Below are 18,736 nucleotides of genomic sequence, written 5' to 3'. Positions count from 1 at the left end.
CATTAGAAAAGTTGTAAACACAGTAAATGCATGTGTCAAGCTCTGTCTGTAAGGGGACAGGTTACTTTATTCATCCTCCAAAACTATGATAAGCTGCTTTTTCAGGACTCTGTGGGCCAAATCTGACTGACAGCGACCAAACACAAGCACTAAACTGTTTATGGTGACTCAGAGTAATAAGAATATTGCAGATTTGTAGATCCAAGAATTATACAATGTGTTACACAATGTGGAGGAGAGATGCTATGCAACACCTTGCATTGGAGAAGCTCAGATTTACTCTTTGGGGTTCTGAAGAGAGTTTCCACAAGACTTGGCGATCCTTTATAGAGCTAGTTGCTGGTTAGTCTACTAACTCTCATTCCCTTTTTTTCAACTACTTTCTACCATGTTAACTGTTCTTACAAATGAATGAATGACTCAAAGTAAATGAAAGATGTATAGGTAACACTGTGGTAATTTTATCAGTTGCTTTTTTTCCCTCCCTTTGTTTATATTCATTGTCTGCGTGCTTTTTTCCTTTCTTGTGGGTTGTGTTTTATGTGGTATGAAAAACAAAAAATAAACCAGGCCGGAAGGCTTTTCGAACATCGAGAATTATATAGATATATGAAAAGGCATAATGCAAGTCAAGCACCACAGCTGCATTTTGACTCGATAGGGTCCTAAGCTGTACAGTACAGTATTATGTACTGTACTTGCCACAGGGGTTTCTACGACGACGACCAACAACGACCTACAACGACCTACCGCTGGCCTTCCTCCTGGTGTTTTGCCGCTCTCCGGGGTTTTATTCAGCCAGTCGTTGATGCGGCCTGCCACGCCTGTCTTCATCACAGCTGCTTCCTGTTTGGACAGGGTCAAAGGTCAGCTAAGCCTGGTCGTCATCGGCAACGGGGCCAAGCAGGAAGTGCCAGTGAATTGGGCTCTTTCCTCTCTCTCTCTCTCCTCCAGTCACACAGGCGCACACAATCAGCGTCCTCACATCCTCCATCACCTCGTCTTTTACCTTGAAGTTGCTCGCGCCGCCTCCAGGGGAGCCGAACACGTTGCCTTTCTCCCACATGCTCTTGATGTTTCGTATGCTGTCGGTGACCATGGGCAGATCCACAGCTCCGGAGCGAGGGGATCGAGACTCCTTGTTCTCCCTCTGCTGAGACAAAGTGGTGGGTTTAAACTGGAGAATAGCAGGGGACGTCTGTTATGAACAACTCAAACAGGACACAGGCAGGATACGCTCCGACTGCAGAGTGGATCCCACAGTCTGATGTTTCAGCTTGGTGATAGTGGTATCAGATGTGGACATTTTTGTAGTTCATTTGTATCTGTCTTATTACACAAATCTGATTTCAAATTGTCCTTTACGCTGCTTGCAGTATGACATTACATTCATGGTGCCCTGACAGGGTTTCTGCAGGATTGATCATTCATATGAAAGTTATGGAAAACCAATAGAATTCATATGCCAGGATTAATTACCATGTGCATAAATTCATTAGGGCTTCACTGCTGCATATAACAATAATTCCCAATACTATCATTAATTAATGATAAAAAAGAACAGCCTGGATTAGCAAAAATGGATGAATGGGAGGATGAATTAATTAAGCAATTAAAAATGCTATATTTTAAAGTGTATAAGGTCAGAGGTCTGGAGCATTAGAGCTGGGGATTTCACAGAATATTTTATAACTCACACTGGAACCCGCAGCAGAATAGAAATATTTAATTTCAGACTTTTTAATTTTGAAATCAAGGCCTTTTAAGACTTCACTGCATCTTATCTGGCTATTGCTGCAAAGTTGTTTATTGAGATGAAAACAAAAATTATGTTAAATATGGATCATGCACAAAGACTTTGCAGCTATTTACTCACTAACATCTAAATTAGCCAGTTGGGCGGAAGAAATTCTGTTTAATGAGGAAAAATAGTCCTTTATCATTAGGAAAAACTATTTTCTATCTTCTATTTGTGCATGAATCTGTTTTTCAAACTAAACAGAAGAGCATATAAAGCTATAACTGATGGATTTTTCTTTAACTGTTTTTTTTTCAATGTGTTCCTGGAAGATGCTTGACACACAATCATGGCCAAATGTTTCACATGGAACAAGTTGTACATTTTTACAGTTGAATCATTGCTGACCTGAGCAGCTGAGGTGTACTGCTCCAGCCTGTTGTCTATCTTAGACACCACAGGAGAATGAGACGTCTTCACCGCGCTGCTGGGCGAAAGCAAACAGTTAGCATAGAGCACATAACAAATGTGACGACTTTAAATATTATACACCATTTGGTCTTTATTTGCTTGACAGTAGAAAGTCAAGTGGGAATTCAACCTTCAGTTCTGAGTTACATTTTCCTCCCCCTACAGCTGGAAGGCTTATATGCTCGACAAAACCTTTGTTACTTAGGGAGAACGATACAATCTGGTTGATGATACTTCAGCTGTGGTTTTACCTTTTCTGTGCCGACTTGTTCAGGAACTCTGCCCTCTCTCCAATCTGTGGAGAAAAGTTAGAAAGCCTCTAGGTTACAGTATAAATATCGCACTGATGTTCCACTCATGAATATATCACTGCAACACAACATTTTTCCTTCAGTCTTCGGTAGCCTCAAAACAGATGTTAAACCCAACCCCTCCATGCTTCTGTCGTTTATTGTTTGTGTGAGAAGTTTCACTGTGTTTCACTTGTGACTTCAGTTCAGAAGTCAATATGTAAACACGTGATTGTGTTCCAAATTATAATAATTACAGGTGATGATTCATAAGTCATAATAACTTAATAACTTAACTTTCTTGTCAATTATCATTTAACTGCAACAGACTTTATTCGATTAGTGGTGGATATTTCATTTTGGCTCATTTCTTCGTACGCTGAGTGAGTTGGATTCTCCTGACCAGGATCACACAGAGTGTGTGATTGTTCCCTGTGTGTGATATGAAACACACACACATGCACACAAGCACACACACAGAAAAAACACAGCAAGCTTTTTCCCCCTATCTCTGCCGCTGGACTGTGGGAATGTCAGTGGATTGTTTATGATATACGACAAAGAGGTTACAAGAAGGGGCAACACATGTGTTCCTTAGACGCTCACAAAAAAACCTTTAAATGGACAAAAGAAGAAACAGCAGAAAAAGCTCTCTGCCCCCTCTCTCTGTGAAAAAGGACCTTGCGCTTGGCTGCTACCGAATGTGGGAGTTCCTAAAATACTCCCTGACAGGAAATTCCCCATTCTCAGACGCGTTTTAAAGAGCTGTATCCATCCGAACGCAGTTACAGTAATCCTGTTAACCATAATCGCCTTCCTGCATCCCCGCAGCCTGTCCTTCATTCTGTCCCTCTGTCCTTTTCTCCTAGAGAACACTGCACTTTATCTACAGTATTGAGCGGGTTTATGCTGTTTTACAGCTGATAACATGAAGACTGTGTGTTCCACTGGGAGGCGGTTGCTGATAGCCGGGCACAATCCTCTGTGTTTTAGTGTAATAAATGCCATAATAATACGTATGGCAGTTGTCATGGCGAAATAACACATAGAGGGCGAAAGGTAATGAAGAAAACAACAAATGTCTTCAGTATCATGCAGTTTTGAAATTTGAAATAGAAAAGAACTGACGGAGCATGAAATGCACTCAGCACATAAATGGAGCGAGAAATTTATGTGACAAAATGAAAAAGCAGATCTAACTGCTGCTGTGTAGTTTTATTTGGCCCTCGCAACATATAAGATATGTTTATGTGCATATTAGGACACTCCATATTATATGCTCTGATAATCAAAATACTTGGAAAACCTACACTAACCAACATTTTCAGATTGAGAGTGGGTCAAATGATTCCTTCTCTGTTTTGGTTTCACAGGACGCAACTTAAATGTTTTGGTTCAGTCTCATTGCTCTCACCCAATATTAGCTCAGCACCAAACAGTACAGAGACAAAGTAGGCTCGTTGGTGCACAAAGTGGAGAACTAAAGAGGCAGATATTCTTTGTCTGGAGGAACTGTTGGCGTCAAAACAAAGCTAAAAAAAAAAAAATGGCCAGAAGCACGGATGCTAAAGTTGCTTACATGTTAGCTTTCACTGTTTGCTATCATGTTAGCTGTGTCAAGTTCGTTAACCAACATATTTTCCATGTCTTCAAATTCAATTGTATATACAGTATATGTATGTAACACAGTTCAACTGTATCATATGGTAATACAGTGTCACACAAACACAAATAAAATGTTTTACACTGCAAATCAACAAGTCATACAGAATAGTGTGTAGTGTGCTGACAGATGTGACTGCGCACACACACACACACACACACACACACACACACACACACACACACACACACACACACAGAATGACAGGTATACCTACAGTGAACATGATGACAAAGTAAAGCTGTGTCTGTGAGGCGAGTGCAGCAGGGTGGAGAAATACAGTTACTTAAAAAAGCAGTGACCGCAAACTGACCACAAACAAACAAAGTGTTTTTCGTGCGGTCAGAGCTCACAGACCATTAGAGCAGCGGGTCTAAGCCTGGACGCTCACCGTGCTGGGCCAGATGGATATATTACTGCTAACTGTCGCTAATTAGATTTTCTCCACTGGCTGAAAATCCCCCTCCATTCTCAACGTGTGGGAGTTGGCGTTGTTGGCAATGCTGAAAACATTTATCCACATCGCAGTTGATTAGATGTTCCTTCGCCATGACAGGCACTTATCTTTGAATGAGGAGGATAGGGGCATGAACTGGTTTGATTCCTGTTGCTTTTCTTATGTATTTCTTATGACAAACAGGTTAACAAGTCAGGGAAATGTCTAAGTCAACGCTCAAATTTGCCAGCAGCTGATTTTTCCACATTTCTCAGTTCATCGAGGTTCTTTCCAATTATGAAAACTCCTTCATCTCAATCAGATAACACTCTGTGCAAGGAGCTAAAAGAGGTGAGAGGGGCGGACGTGGGTCATCTGGCACTAAATCTCTCCAAATATTTTGAATGTTTAGCTTGAGCTTTGCTGCGATGCCAGATGAGAGGGATTTGTGAGATTAGGAGAACTATTATATTGACAACTGTGCTGGACGGGATGCAAATACAGCACAGGCAGCCCAGTACAACATGGAGATCTGGAGTTGTTTTAAGTATTGAACTGGATTTTCTGTGTTTAGAACTGGCTGTGAAACTGACAGTAAGGTAAACCCCTTCCCTGAACCGGGACGGTCTAATCACAGCTTAGTAACAATAAGCTTTGGATTTCTCCACATGTTGAAGCAGTGTGTACGGTACTGTGTGTCGTAAGAGTTTGGATCATGTGTTCATCCTCCAAAACCAAAAACCCATGAGCAGAAGTATAGAAAACTGACAAAAAGGTGTTTGTCTGCTTTAATGTTAGCATGTGAACCTAACTGGTTACTTCTATCAGTCTGTAGCGTTAGTGTGTTAGACCTGTTTTAAAGTACAAACAAGTATGTAAACTAAGCAGCCAAACTTGAACAGTCTCAGTTGCATTTACATGGATTAGCTGGCAAAGATCTTAGCCTCAGGTTTTTAGCTTTTGGTATTTTATAAGTATCACGTATGTAAAATTCAAAGTAGGTATAGGTGCATGTTTTTAGACAGTTTGACGAACCGTTAGCTGGGAAAATTCAAAAGTCTGCTTTTATCTGAGAGGTTTACACCAACGCTGGAGCTGACATTAGCTTAATTAGAAAGGATAGCTACAGTGAATAAAATCTGCCAGCGACAGTTGTCTCTTCAGTTGGCATAATCGACTGTGTGAAATCCACAATTTCCAGTGGGAAATCTGTCACCATTATCATTATGGACTACATTATGTGCCATGCCAGCTAGGGACGCTACACAGACGTAGACACACCAACCAAGGAGGGTTAGTTAGTTATTAGCAAAGAGTTGAGCGACAAAAAATAAAGCAGGATTGATCCAGTGTTGATGGAGGTGAAAGGTCAGAAATGGAAGACTGACCTTCAGGGAGGAGCCTCGGGGACTGACACACTTGAAGGGTTTCTCATCTCCATCCATGGTGTCCTCCACCTTCTGTCTCTTCTCTGCTGCCTCTGCCCTCCTCCTTTCAATCTCCTCCTTCATCTTCCTCTTCTCCTCCTGAGGAAGAGTGACATTTTCAGTTAGGGATTGCTTTCGGAAGTGCATCTGCTAAACGTCCTTGTTATTTCCTAACAACATTTTACAGGATATTTGGTGATGATGGGAACATTTCTAACAATTTACCAGGAGCATTATGTAGGTGGCGCTCTGTTCTTTGTGGGATCACCCATGCCGGATATTGCTGCTCATGCTTACGGTCTACTTCTCATCTATTTACTCTAAACAAACCACTGTTGCCTCTGGAAACCTAAAGCACACTTCCTGTGCACCAGAGGATTTTGTATGGGAATGAACTAACAGACCGGGTGTTTGGAGCAAAGAATGTTGTGTTTTTTTCAGGAACTGTGCGTGAGTTAAATAACTTTCTTATGACACAGAATAAGAACAGAGAGAAGGAGGGCCCTACAGTATTTATATTATCATAAGTTGTTATATGAAACAGAATCGGTTGCCAACAAGGGACCAACATGCAGGCTAACCCAGACAATAGATATGTGCCACTTTCTAATTTATTTACTTACTCTGGCCAATGGAGCAGGTCAGGAACAAATTCAATTACTCTGAACAAATTCTTATTTACAGTGATCGCTTGCCTCAGGAAAAAAGCCATTTTGGAAAGCCTGAGACATGGCGATTATCAAGAGTAGTTAAAAAAAATAAAAAATAATGTATGAACCATTTGTACAGTATTAAGAGGAGGGCTGGTGCTTGGCAGTATATCATGGCTCTCCAGCAGCCTTGTCTTGGTTAATTAGTCTCTCTGTATCTCTGGGCCATCTTTTAATTACAAACCAAAAGGCCTCATTAACATCACACAAGAGGAGAAGAACAGGGGCAGATAGCGAGAGACGGGCCGCCACATTCAGAGCCAAGATCAACAAAGACGACTAGTCAGGGTAATAGTGAGAATCGCCGGGCCTCGGAGCGAGCAGCTGAAAAAGGAAAAAAGAACGACGTTGAGCGCTGCTGGAGAGCTGGAGGGGGGTTATCATGTTTGAGATACATAAGGATGAGGTTGTTGCAAAGGGGAGGAAATGGGACTGACATATGTGAGCTATGAGTAGCGACGCAAATAGGCTGAGTCATGATAGCGGTGAAGTATGGAGAGATAACGTCACTGCGGTGCTAGTTTGAGTGTGATGCATGGGCTTCGACTCACCCAGGTATAACGGCTAAATCAACATGACAGTGGTGTGAAAAACAATGACAGGATATGGCCTGTGAAATTTGAGATAATTTTAATATATAATAGAGGTAAAGATCATAATAAGGGTATAACTTCTGGACTTGTCACAGATAGAGAAGGATGCTCTAACAGTCTGTAGTGTTATGTAGCTGGGGAAGTGGCATTAGGACTTGTGGTGCCAACGAACAGGGCAAAAATGGTGAAGGCGGCCAGCTCTGTGTTGGTGCAGGACAGCTGGATAAGAGGGAAGCTGACGGCTATCATGGACGACCCTTCTTATCTTTTCTATGCCAAGCTGAGGCGGCTGTGTGGCACATTCAGCCAGACTCTTCACCCACATGCCTCAGTGCACTCAGGAGGCTGATTCATGCTATCAGACTCGTCACAGCACCCAGTGACCTCTGGGATGTGTTGACTGCCAGAATCACACACCACTGCACAACACACAGACACTGAACATGTATATTAAATACATCTGTCTACTACTTAATTTTAATTGAATTACTCATCTCTGATGCATAGGTATGCAAGGAAATTATGCTTTCTTTGATGTTTCTACATTCCCTTGTGCTGCTGTGTCTAATTGAATTTCCCCAGTGGGCGATCAGTGCAGGTGGATCTTATCATCTTAAAAAAAAAAAAAAAAGAGCCAGCTAACATTAGCAAGACCTTCTTCTTTCTAATGTAGCATGAACACAGCAGTGAATGTGCACAAACTGCCAATGACTCAGCAGATGTTGAAATAACATCAATACAAAGTGCTGTCTGCTGGGAATCGGTGCTAATAATAGCAAGTGTCTGGGTGGAAGCTAGTTAGCCTATCTTGTTAGTGAGTGAAAGAGAAACTGAACAGGATGAAGGAGTGTTGAACTGTGGTAAGGGGACAGTAGTCTTAAAGTGCTGACGGCAGATTACCAGCGCCATGTGGCATGTCATGTTTCAGTCACTTGCACTTGTGTATTACAGAAGTTGACATGATGTCAACTCCTGTAATGTGCCAACTTCTGAAGTGTGCCAGTTAAATGCCAGTCAACTGCTGCCATAGAAACACACCCAGAGGCCTGGATGCTTTTTCCACCAAAAATAAAAAATATGCACAATAGTTGCAGAATTATATAATCCTAAACAAAATGTGAGAAACATATTAATTTCAGAGCAGCACTAATCAAACTCAGTCCATAAAATGACCTCACCACACATGCCTCTCCTCTCCTCTCCTCTCCCTACCTCCTCTTTGGCTTTCCTCTCCGCCTCCTCCTGCTTCTTCTGCCTCTCCTCCTCCTCCAGCACCTTCCTCCTCTCCTCCCTCTTCCTCTTCAGCTCCTCCAGCTCGACTTCGGCCTCCTGTTGCTTGTGCCTCATCCTCTCAAACTCCTCGCTCTCCGCGTCGTCGCGGCGACGCTTCAGCTCCTCGAGCTTGCGCTCCGCCTCGAGGCGGGCAGCGTCGTCCTGGTCGTCGGCCGCGGACACCTCGGGGGAGCGTACACTGCCGCGACTGGGACAGATGCACAACACAACAGGTCAGTGCACAAATGCAGATCACAACAACAACAAAGCAGGTTGACATGCAGGTTAACACCTGAAATTTGATACAAACTGAATATTTAAAGATACGCTTGAAGGATTTGGATGAGCAAACACAGACAGACAAGTGCATTTGCGGCGTACACCCATACAAATACCAACAATCACCACTGCAGAGATAAGGTTACAGCTCAGCTGAAGTTTCATTCAGTGCTACACGCTGGAGATTTACATTACTGTAGGTGGTGCAGGTTAAAAACACACAGCACTCTGCTATGCCTGAATGATTCATAAAAACAGCTTGTTTGCTAGAAAATCCTATTCACACTATTCAGATATTTTGCAGATGCCTTAGCCAATACTGAAACAACAAACAATAAAAGTCCGTCTGTAATATCAGTTAAAAATAAGACCCAGTCTTCTGCCATAGTATTACATAGTAAATACTAACATTTGTTTTGATTTTATGTGATCATAGTGTAAGGTTTTTTTTTTCTTATAAGTATTTTTGCATCTTATTTTGGAAAAGTAACAGTGATCTCTGTTAGGTAACTTGATCTTTCCAGCTGACCTTTAAGTCAAGAATATAAAGTTACTGCAGTGTTTTTCCACAGCTGGTGGAGTGTAGAGAGGCACTGATATATCAGCTTATGAAGAATGGAAAATTGGGATTTCAGTGTGCTACCTTTCACTGTTAAATTACTTTTAAGATAAAAAGTACAAGACCTTTTTGACAAAAATGTGGTAGGTATTAGAGCTGAAATGATACGAGTGGATTGCCAACAAAATAATCAGCAGACATTTGGTTATGGAGTAATAGTTTGCAACATTTTTCAAGCCAAATAATAATAATGGAACAAAAATAAAATAATAACTGGCAGATGAATTAATAATGAAAATACCACTGGTTGCAATACTTGTGCATATGTTTGAAGTCTGAAAATTCGAGTGGTAAAATATTGAAAAACGCAGGAGACTAAATATTGAATATTTGTTCTGGCATAAAACATTGATATTCGTGCTGGTGACTCTGTGTGAGAGAAAGAAACAAATGAAATTATTTAGATTTTCTTTCTTGGCAGCAAATTATCACACAAATCGTAGGAATTTGGTTTTGGGGAAAACAGAGTTGCTTGAATATTTCATGAGATTTTTGGCCGCAGAGCGAGAACCAGGCCGTGACTTTGTGTGTGTCGGTGTGTCTGTGCACCTGAGGGTCCTCTCAGGTTTCCTGTGTTGTTTGGGAGCCGCCTCTTCGTGCAGCCCTCCGTTCTGCTTCCTCTGCTCCTCCCTCTCCTCCCTGGCCCCGCCTCTCTCATCCACCTGCACACAAACAACCACCGGGACAGTGAGCACACGTGATCGGTGGGTCGGCTTGAACGGACGGGATCCACCGAGCGGCACAGCAGGACGTCACATGAGAAAGAGAGCACACCCGAAAGGAAATAACACAGAACATCACATCAAACGGTGTCCACTCCAGCATTACTGCTGACACAGGATTTTAGAACATGCGATCAACCTGGGAGTGTCTCCAGCTGGATATTTTCTACTTTTAAAGACATAGATTAAGTTTTATAAATTATGACTATCATGTGTATCTATAACTGCCAGTCACATGATTAAAAAACATACCTATTTTAACCTGCAGCACAGAACATACAGAAGGTCTCGCTGATGCTGCTGTCTATCAGTTTTGGTGGATGTTTCCGGCACACAGGTTTTTAATAAAATACATGTGAGCACAGAAACAAGGAGAAAAAAAACTACTATTATAACTGAGGAATAATAAATGTCTTTATTCTGACAGAAAGTACTGAGGAGCATGAGCTGCCTTTGAGTGCTGTTGTTTACACTATAAAAAGCATCCTGAAACTGAAGAGCTCTGGTCAGAGGAGCTCCGATACACCCACACTGACTACAAAATAAAACCTTTAGTCCATAAGGGTCTTTACTTTAAAGACTCACTACTCAAGAATTCAAACTGAAAAGTGCTCACTTGAGTAGTTAAAACAGTTCAGATGCTTGTATAGACTTGAAAAACAATCAACTACAACAGAAAGGAAAAAGTAGACTGATGAAACTAACTTATCCCACTGACTATTCATTTTACATTTCCAAAGTAATAGAACAATTCTCAGTTGGCTTCTTACTTTTAAATAATTTAATAATTTTTTTTAGTGTGGTCTAAAACAGTTGACTGCAAGTACCCACAAAATATAATGGCTCAGTGATCTCATTAGTACTGCTCTTTGCAGCATAGATGCAGATTATATCAAATATAACTACAGTCAGTTTTTGGAGTGGAGTCAGTTTGATGTGAAGTGTTGCTGCTCTCATGGCTGAGGTGGAAAACGTGCAGGAAAAAAAAACAAAAAAACACACAGTGTGACCACTCTGTGCATAGCATTAACCTTATTAACAATCCGACCACACTGCTACAACCACACCTCATAAAGCGTTGGCTCGGTTACCTCCAGTTTGCAAATGGTGCAAACCACGCCGTGACGACACAAGGTGTCTGGGTAATTTCAGTGTCTGGCTCCGGCATACATCACAAACTCAACATGATGAGTCTTATTAAGAGCAATTTTTTTGTCCATTAGTCCTTACATATCTCATCAAGACAGTGAAATTACCCAGAGAGTTTTTCTGTGCAGTGCATTACACCTCTACTGAAACTCTTACCACATGTATGATACCTCATTATCCTCTGAGTGTAGTATCTCACATACTTCTTTGTCCTCTTCACTGTCATTTATGAGTGACATAGGCTTGTTCTCTGATGATTTATCTACATTTTCATCATCAGGTAGCTCTTCAGCCTCCCCTGATTCTACTGCATCCTCCTCCTCCTCCTCCTCCTCCTCCTCTGTATTTGCTGACTTGGCCTGATTTGAACTCTCACTGACTACTGACTGTGTTTCTTCTTCAGCGAGTTCCTACAGGAAAGGATTACAGCGGTTCTTTGAAACAGAGAGCAGGGATCAGCTCAACAGTGTGCATCTCAAAGTCAACAGATCAATGACCATACCTCGTTCTGACTTTGAGGCTCTTCGGCTGATTCCTACAAAAACAAGCATCACATTGGCAGGGTCTGTCAGCCATAAAAGCAGAACAAATTGCTACAACACATGGGCAGCAATAAGCAGATGACTCACCTCTTCTCTCAAGTAAGACCTTCTCGGCTTCTCCTCCACCTCCACCTTCTCCTCCTCCTCCTCCTCCTCATCATCTACAGCCTCCTCTGCTTCCTCTCCACCCTCAGGAGCAGCCTCCTCTTCCTCTCTGGGCTCCTCTTGCTCCTTCTCCTCTCTCCTTGAGCCGTATGTGTATGTCTTCTCCTCCTCTTCCTCATTGTCACGGTAACGACCCCTACGGCAGGAGGAGGGCCTCTCCTCTTCCTCGTTGTTTTTCTCCGTGGTGACGCTGCCGTTGTCCTCTGTCCCGGTGGGGTCCTGCCTCTGTCTCTCCAGCGCCTCTTTCATGCGTCTCTGCCGTCTCTCCTCGCGTTTGGCCATGCGCTCCTGCAGGGCTTGGTCGTCGTCGTCCCCGCCGCCTCCATAAGAGCTGCTCACAGACACTGTCTCTGTCACACTAGGAGGAGAGAGAGAGAGAGAGGGAGAGGGAGAAAGAAGACAAACATTTCACTGTGTTAATGAGGAGGAAGCATTGAGGTCAGAGCAGCAGACGTAAGTGGTGAGTGAGTGCATAATATTATGTCCTGTTACCCTTTAGCTGCCCTTGAGCAAAGGCTGTAACCTCTAACTGCTTCATATTTGTTTACAGACACGTAGTGAAGACTTCAGATTCATTATAAGCGGTTTGAATTTAAAGGGACTACGAGGAGTTTCGGAAAGCGAAGTACTTTTCACACTACATTTCCCAAGAGCCTCCAGGCGCACAGTGAAATTCTGGGACCGGCTCAAGACGGACGAAAGCGAACGCATTTTTCAAGAATGATTTCATTAATCAAGAATGAAAGTCGGAGGTCCGAAGACGATCAGATACCGTCGTATCCGTCCAGTATTCCGTCCGGTATTCCGTCCATAAACGGCGTTATTCCCATGACCCGCCGGGCAGCATCTGGGAAACCGAAACTAGGAAATGCTGGGCGAGCCGACCACTAAATAATAATATCAAAATAACGATATATTTATTATTAGTATGAGACTCTTTTATAACCAAAAGCAAACTTCTCGGGGTCTCTTTAAGTATGTAAAGTTGTCAGTCAGATAAACTAACTGACTAACTGACAACTGACCCACAGTGGCTATGACCCCCGCAGAAAGCATGGGAAAGAAGGTTAAAAAGGTCAAGCAATCTTATAGTGTATGCATTGTAACATACTGTAGAAATGTGGCTGCTGATATATGGCTTAATTGACGGGGCTGCACCTTTAAAATTTTGAAATATAAACTCATGGTCAAGACTGAAAATAAATTATGAATCAGCAAAGTTCTCCTTGATTCTCCTTGGTCTGTATTCATACACTCACTGATACAGTAGCTAACTATCAACAATGATGCACATAAACAAAAAGCCGTCAGCAGACTGTGCTACTCAAATTCTGACCTAAAAGTCTGGCAAACATTATCCTTGAATCTACACAATCAACAATGGCTGGTCAGCACTAGATCCTGCCTCAGCATCCTCCCGCACAATCCCCTTGTTGTTCGACCGGACCCAGGATGTATCTCTGAGCTCATAGAGGGGAAATATTCATGGCCACAAAGCATCGTCTGTGTTGGTAGATGTCAGAGCAGCCCACCACCACTTCCACTGCAGCCAAGGCAATTGATCTCATAGTCTCAAAATGCATAGAGATGGATATTTAGCTCCTTTGTACCTATGACAGTTTGGATGATGGATAGCCATGAGATCATAAGTTAGTTGTGATATGGACAGCTGCGGAAGGACAGGGAGTGGGATTCAGCTCTTGTGGTTGTTGAGTTTGTCAAGATGTTGCTGCTATATGCTCTGTTTTTGATTTACTTTTTATTTTAATGACCAATTTGTGGTGTAAAATAAAAACTAACAATAATACCTACATCCTCACAGGGAAAGAGCAGGCTAAACTGAAGGTTAAACTGAAGAATTATGTGCAAAATTAAAGAAGATTATTACACAGAGCCTTATGTGAGACTAAATTTTAAGAGAGCTCCCTGTGTGCCCGAGTTAAGAACTGGTACCTTATCACTGCCAATTGAAGTAGGCAGATATAAAGGTAGCCCTGAGGAGCAGTGTCTTTGTATTCTACGTGACCTTGGTGTTGTTAAGGATGTGCAACAATTTGAAATTCAGTGTAAGAACACAGATGTATTTTTGGTTGTTCGATGGTGATACGTTGAGTTGTCTCTTTGAGAAGGAGATTTTTGTTTTTCATAAGACTTCTAGAAAAAGCATGACAATTAAGACAGAGAATGTTATATTCAATTTGTATATGAAATTGGAAACTTTAAAGTGTTTTTTTTTGTTTGTTTTTTTTTAATTTTGTTAAATATTTGTTGCTTTGTGGCCATCCTGATTATCACTGTTGAATAGTGTCTTACAAACCAATATGGGCAGGACACCATTAGGTACAGGATAAAAAAAAGGACAAAAATGAGAGTGCAGCTTCTATTTCTTGACTTTTGTTTCAAACATTATACCAATCATTTCAAGAAGTAAGTTTCTGTCACCATTCCCTCTGTGAACTGTGTATTTACTGTGTAAGAACAAAAAGCTTGACATCCAGCTGACACTTCCCACATCCCAGAAGTCTTCAAATAATCCCCACATCTAACATTTGTTCCCTCGGGATTCTTCCTCATTTTCTCACACAGAGAGGGACCCGCATGCATTATTTATCACTGAGGTACAGGTCCTTTAACCAGCCAGGATGATATGACAGTAATAAAAAGAATTGGGAGCCAAGCAGTCGGCTGCTGACTACATATATATCACCCACAGAGCTTGTGTTGCTATTTGTGTCACCTGTGGCTGTTGGTCATGACCAGGCTGTCTGGCTGTCCGCTGGGCTCCTCGCCCTCCCTGCTCTTCAGCCTCTCCTGGCGTGCCCTGCGCCTCCTCTCGCGGGCTGCCTCCTCTTCATCATCGTCATTCCTCGCCAACCTGAGGGAGACAAAAGAAGAAAGAAATAGAGAGAGAGAGAGAGTCAGGAGACAAAGAGAGACATTTTCTTTTTTTCCCCCTCAAACTCGTTCTTTCACTCTTTCATCTGCTTCTTCCCTTCCTCCGTTTAACTCCACAGTTAAAAACTTCAAAGTGAACAATCCTTTAAATTGGACTGTAATCATCGCAGTGACCAAACCTGCTGGATTTGTCCAAAGTTTAGTTTTTTTCTATCTTCCTCTCTCCTATCAAGCCGACCTGTAAGCTGTGCAACAACTAATACATCTTATCATGGCAGCAGTTTTCATGAGCTGATAAAACTCAGACATGGCTTGGCTGAGGATTAGAGAGGAGGAGAGAAACTGAGTTTCTGGCCCACAGTTTATACTGGTCTGCTTTGTGTTGAAATACATCAAACTGGGTAGGGGTGTGTGTGTTTAAGTGTGTTTGTGTGCCGCAAAACCACCACTAGCCTTAAAAGTTTCTATGAAGAATTCAATATTACATTAAATCTAGAAATCACAAGTTAAAAAATACCTTGTGTCAAAACTACTTAGCTATATTTCTGCTCATGTATGTGAAACAAGCTCTGTTTTAAAGACACTGCTTCTTGTTTTCATAAAACTGGAGACATGAGCTCAGTTTTGTGAGACATTCATCTCCACACAAGTTTCCAAGTTTAAAGGAACTGTTCAACATTTTGCAAAATATGCTTATTTTGCTTTTTCTGTAAAAGTTAAATGCGAAAATGAACATGCTACAAAGGAGCAGCATAGTTTAGCTCATCACAAAGGCTGGATGCAGGGGAGTATCTTCCTACCAATGCCTCTGAAACTATGTAACACATTATGTCGGGTATGACTCAAGTATTTACATTTCAAAACAAGCAAAATAGTTGTTTGCCGTTGTTTACTTTTTAAGCTAAGCTAAGCTAAGCTACAGACTTCTAGCTGTAGCCATACACTTAATAGACAAATATAGGTGTGGAATACATTCTTTTTTATCTAAGTCACAGTAAAGAAAACAGAAAAAAACATACCGGCCTTTTCCAAAAAAGGATTCCATAGAGAGCCAACTACTGTGTTGGAATGTTATGCTATATAAGCTGTGCAAGATACTTTTTGAATACAGCTTCTCACAGCCTAAGAATGTTTGCAAATAATTAGATGAACCCAACCCATTAATATATCAGTAGTGTTGTACACAGCTGCTGGTGATGTCCCTTGAATTTTCACTTTACTTTATTATGACTATGCATGACTGGTCAAGCACACAGTAGATAGCAAGGTCATGGCAAGTCATGCCAAAAAAAGAACATTGGTAAACATCTGTTTTTTACTTCTTCTTTCTCGACTCACCATCTTGCCAAAATCCAAAGCAGACATGCAGTGGATTATGCATGTCTGTAATAAATGCAGTGGATTATGTAAAGGGTGTGGCTGCATGCAATCGTCAAACACAACTCCATTGTTCTCAATCTAGTTGGCCAGCGAGCTACTGTATATTTATGTGCTTAAATTCGATTAAACACAGCCTGTTCGGGCCTTTCTCTGGGGCCAGTGCAAAGTCATGCTGTAAAATAGCAGGAAATCTATCTGGAGTGGAAGTAGACAGGTTAAAGGAAAGAGGCAACACCCAAAAAGTTGAGTATATTTGATACTAAATTACACAGAAAAGCATCATAAACTGGGGATTGCAGGGCTACCTGAGACAGTTTTACCCTTCCTTAGCATTAAATCAGTTTCCAAACTGCTGTTTGTCTGGCCACCTGACGTCTATGAACTCAGCTCTATGCTTGATCTGTGTTGGCCCTACTGACCTTTACACTCGCACTGCTACCCACATGCCTAGCTACCTAACATCACAGCACAGCCTTTGAGGTCGTCTAGCGAAGCGTGCTATTGCATGTTAATTGCAACATGTGTGGTTAACCAAGCCAAAGCGGCTCGGAGGTTTATGTGAAGTTTTACAGCTCGTGAACAACAGTTTTCCTCTTCCTTTACTTCCCCTACACTGTGCCCCTCCATCTCCTGTTTCTCTCTTTCAGATTAGTAATGTTGTCATAACAGAACAGATGAATCTGTTAACGCCCAGGCTGGACCTACGGGACGATGACATCAGTGACGTCAGGCAATGCTTTACACATGTGCATGAGCATGTGCTAATTCTGATAACTCTGCATCTTTGACCACTGAAACCACGGTCAAATCCAGATGGAAGTTAAGACTCTTCCACTTTTAAGAGAGGGGTGACTTTTACATCATATCAGTCATTGTTACCATGGTGACATATGATGCTAAAACTTTGCATGCAAGTATCACAGTATCTGCAGTTTGCTAATATTAGCTAACATAAACCAGTTAAGTCAATTAAATCTGTAGCCAAAACCCCCCTGTGTGCACTGAATTGGGCAAATGTGGTTTATTGCTTATTTAACTTTTATTAGTAAGAGGAACAGTCTGTTATTTCTTCTTTCAGAAAGTTAGAAAGTTTCACTTTAAATAAATTGTTTCTCCATAAATCTTTGTTTTCAGTTTTATTCATATTCCATCAATTTCAATTGAGTTCCCCTGTAGTAGAAAGAACATTAACCCTTATTTAAAATGTCAGATTGATATGTTGTTTCTTCAAGTAAAAAAAAAAAAAAAAAGTTGCGAAACAACTGCCTTAACTCCCTAAGGACTGCACCGTCCCAGAAACAGCACCAAATGTCATGAGAAAGAGAAAACGACAACAGCTAAAAATGGAACAAAAGAGTCCTTGGTGACGGTGACGACGACAATCTCAGGGTTAAAGATTCCTCAGTAGGAGAGAAGCACAAACTCCTAAAAGCTGAATTAGCATTCCTGTCAATCACAACCTTGGCTAACGACGCATACACAACCAAAGCCCTGATTTAATATCCCTCTCCTTACCTAGGCCCCAAACTCTATCAGCATACTGACACAGAAATATGGGGAGAGCTGGAAGGGGGGAGGGAAAAAAAGGAGAGGAACAGAAAGAGCAAATGAAATGGAGAGTGAGAATAAAGAGGAGAAGTGGGAAATGAAAGACGGGAAAGGAAAGGGCGTGCACGATAATGGAAAAAGGAGTAATCTGCAGATTTTATCACTGACTACATGTTTTCCTGTACAGAATGATGTGTAGCCACAGTAACAAACTGCAGGTATGTGCATCTGTCCGTACATAGTCAGCAGATGCTCTTTTCGTGGGTGGTCAAATACAGTAAACCACGTATACACTGCTGACTGACAGCTAATATAAACGTACTCACTTGGTTTTACATATAGTGGCTGGTGGATCTAAAAAGGAAATCAAAAGTTAAGTAACATATGCCCATAAATTCTGCATTTAACCAGAATGTTTCACATTGTGTGTAAAACAGAAAAGCTGATATAAGCAGGATTCTCCATTCACAAAGCAACTGTCTGCGTGGATAGCACAGGCACACAAAACATGGCCATCAGTGAGCCTATTAGGGAGAAATATGTCCAAATATTTTCTTTACAGCAAAATATCTCAGAAATGTCAGTGAAAACAATTTGGGAAAAGCCCATGAGAAAAGACTTCTTCACCCCTCCTCAGCAAGCGAGGGAAGAGAGGGAACAGAGGGAGAAAAAGTAAAAAAGGGGACGATGGAAAGAGAGAGAAAAGGAGAGGAGAGACTAGGGAAGGACGGGATGGAGGGAGAGGGAAAGAGGGTGGGAGCCTGCGCTGTCAGAAATGCTGACCCATTCCCACGCTGGCCTCTCTGGACTATTTCCCTTCCTATCGCCGGCCCAAAG

General features: G+C 41.8%; 1 protein-coding gene across 16 annotated transcripts in view; it reads right to left on the bottom strand.

Annotated features, from left to right (window-relative positions):
- Window positions 1-18,736, bottom strand: part of cald1a (caldesmon 1a) — a 153,409-nt gene that overhangs the window by 6,788 nt on the left and 127,885 nt on the right. For 4 of the 16 annotated variants that reach the window (XR_015035127.1, XM_085769770.1, XM_085769768.1 and 1 more), the window contains exons 3-12: window positions 14,814-14,951; window positions 11,999-12,434; window positions 11,872-11,904; window positions 10,048-10,160; window positions 8,541-8,808; window positions 5,987-6,124; window positions 2,461-2,504; window positions 2,147-2,222; window positions 1,010-1,153; window positions 751-846 (exon numbers count right to left, since the gene is read on the bottom strand). Coding sequence is in view for 9 of the 16 variants with exons in the window: in XM_085769770.1 (XP_085625896.1) it covers window positions 751-846; window positions 1,010-1,153; window positions 2,147-2,222; window positions 2,461-2,504; window positions 5,987-6,124; window positions 8,541-8,808; window positions 10,048-10,160; window positions 11,872-11,904; window positions 11,999-12,434; window positions 14,814-14,951 (1,486 nt within the window). In the remaining 7 variants the exon portion in view is untranslated. The remainder of the gene's footprint in view (window positions 1-750; window positions 847-1,009; window positions 1,154-2,146; window positions 2,223-2,460; window positions 2,505-5,986; window positions 6,125-8,540; window positions 8,809-10,047; window positions 10,161-11,871; window positions 11,905-11,998; window positions 12,435-14,813; window positions 14,952-18,736) is intronic. The other 12 variants (XR_015035128.1, XR_015035129.1, XM_085769771.1 and 9 more) reach the window with 3 other exon arrangements.

This window comes from Trachurus japonicus, chromosome 23, assembly GCF_045865225.1.
Source record: "Trachurus japonicus isolate A0001 chromosome 23, Traja_1.0".
NCBI classification, from domain to species: domain Eukaryota; kingdom Metazoa; phylum Chordata; class Actinopteri; order Carangiformes; family Carangidae; genus Trachurus; species Trachurus japonicus.
The sequence above is the reverse complement of the archived record's forward strand: the minus strand, read 5'-3'. Positions and strand labels throughout refer to the sequence as shown.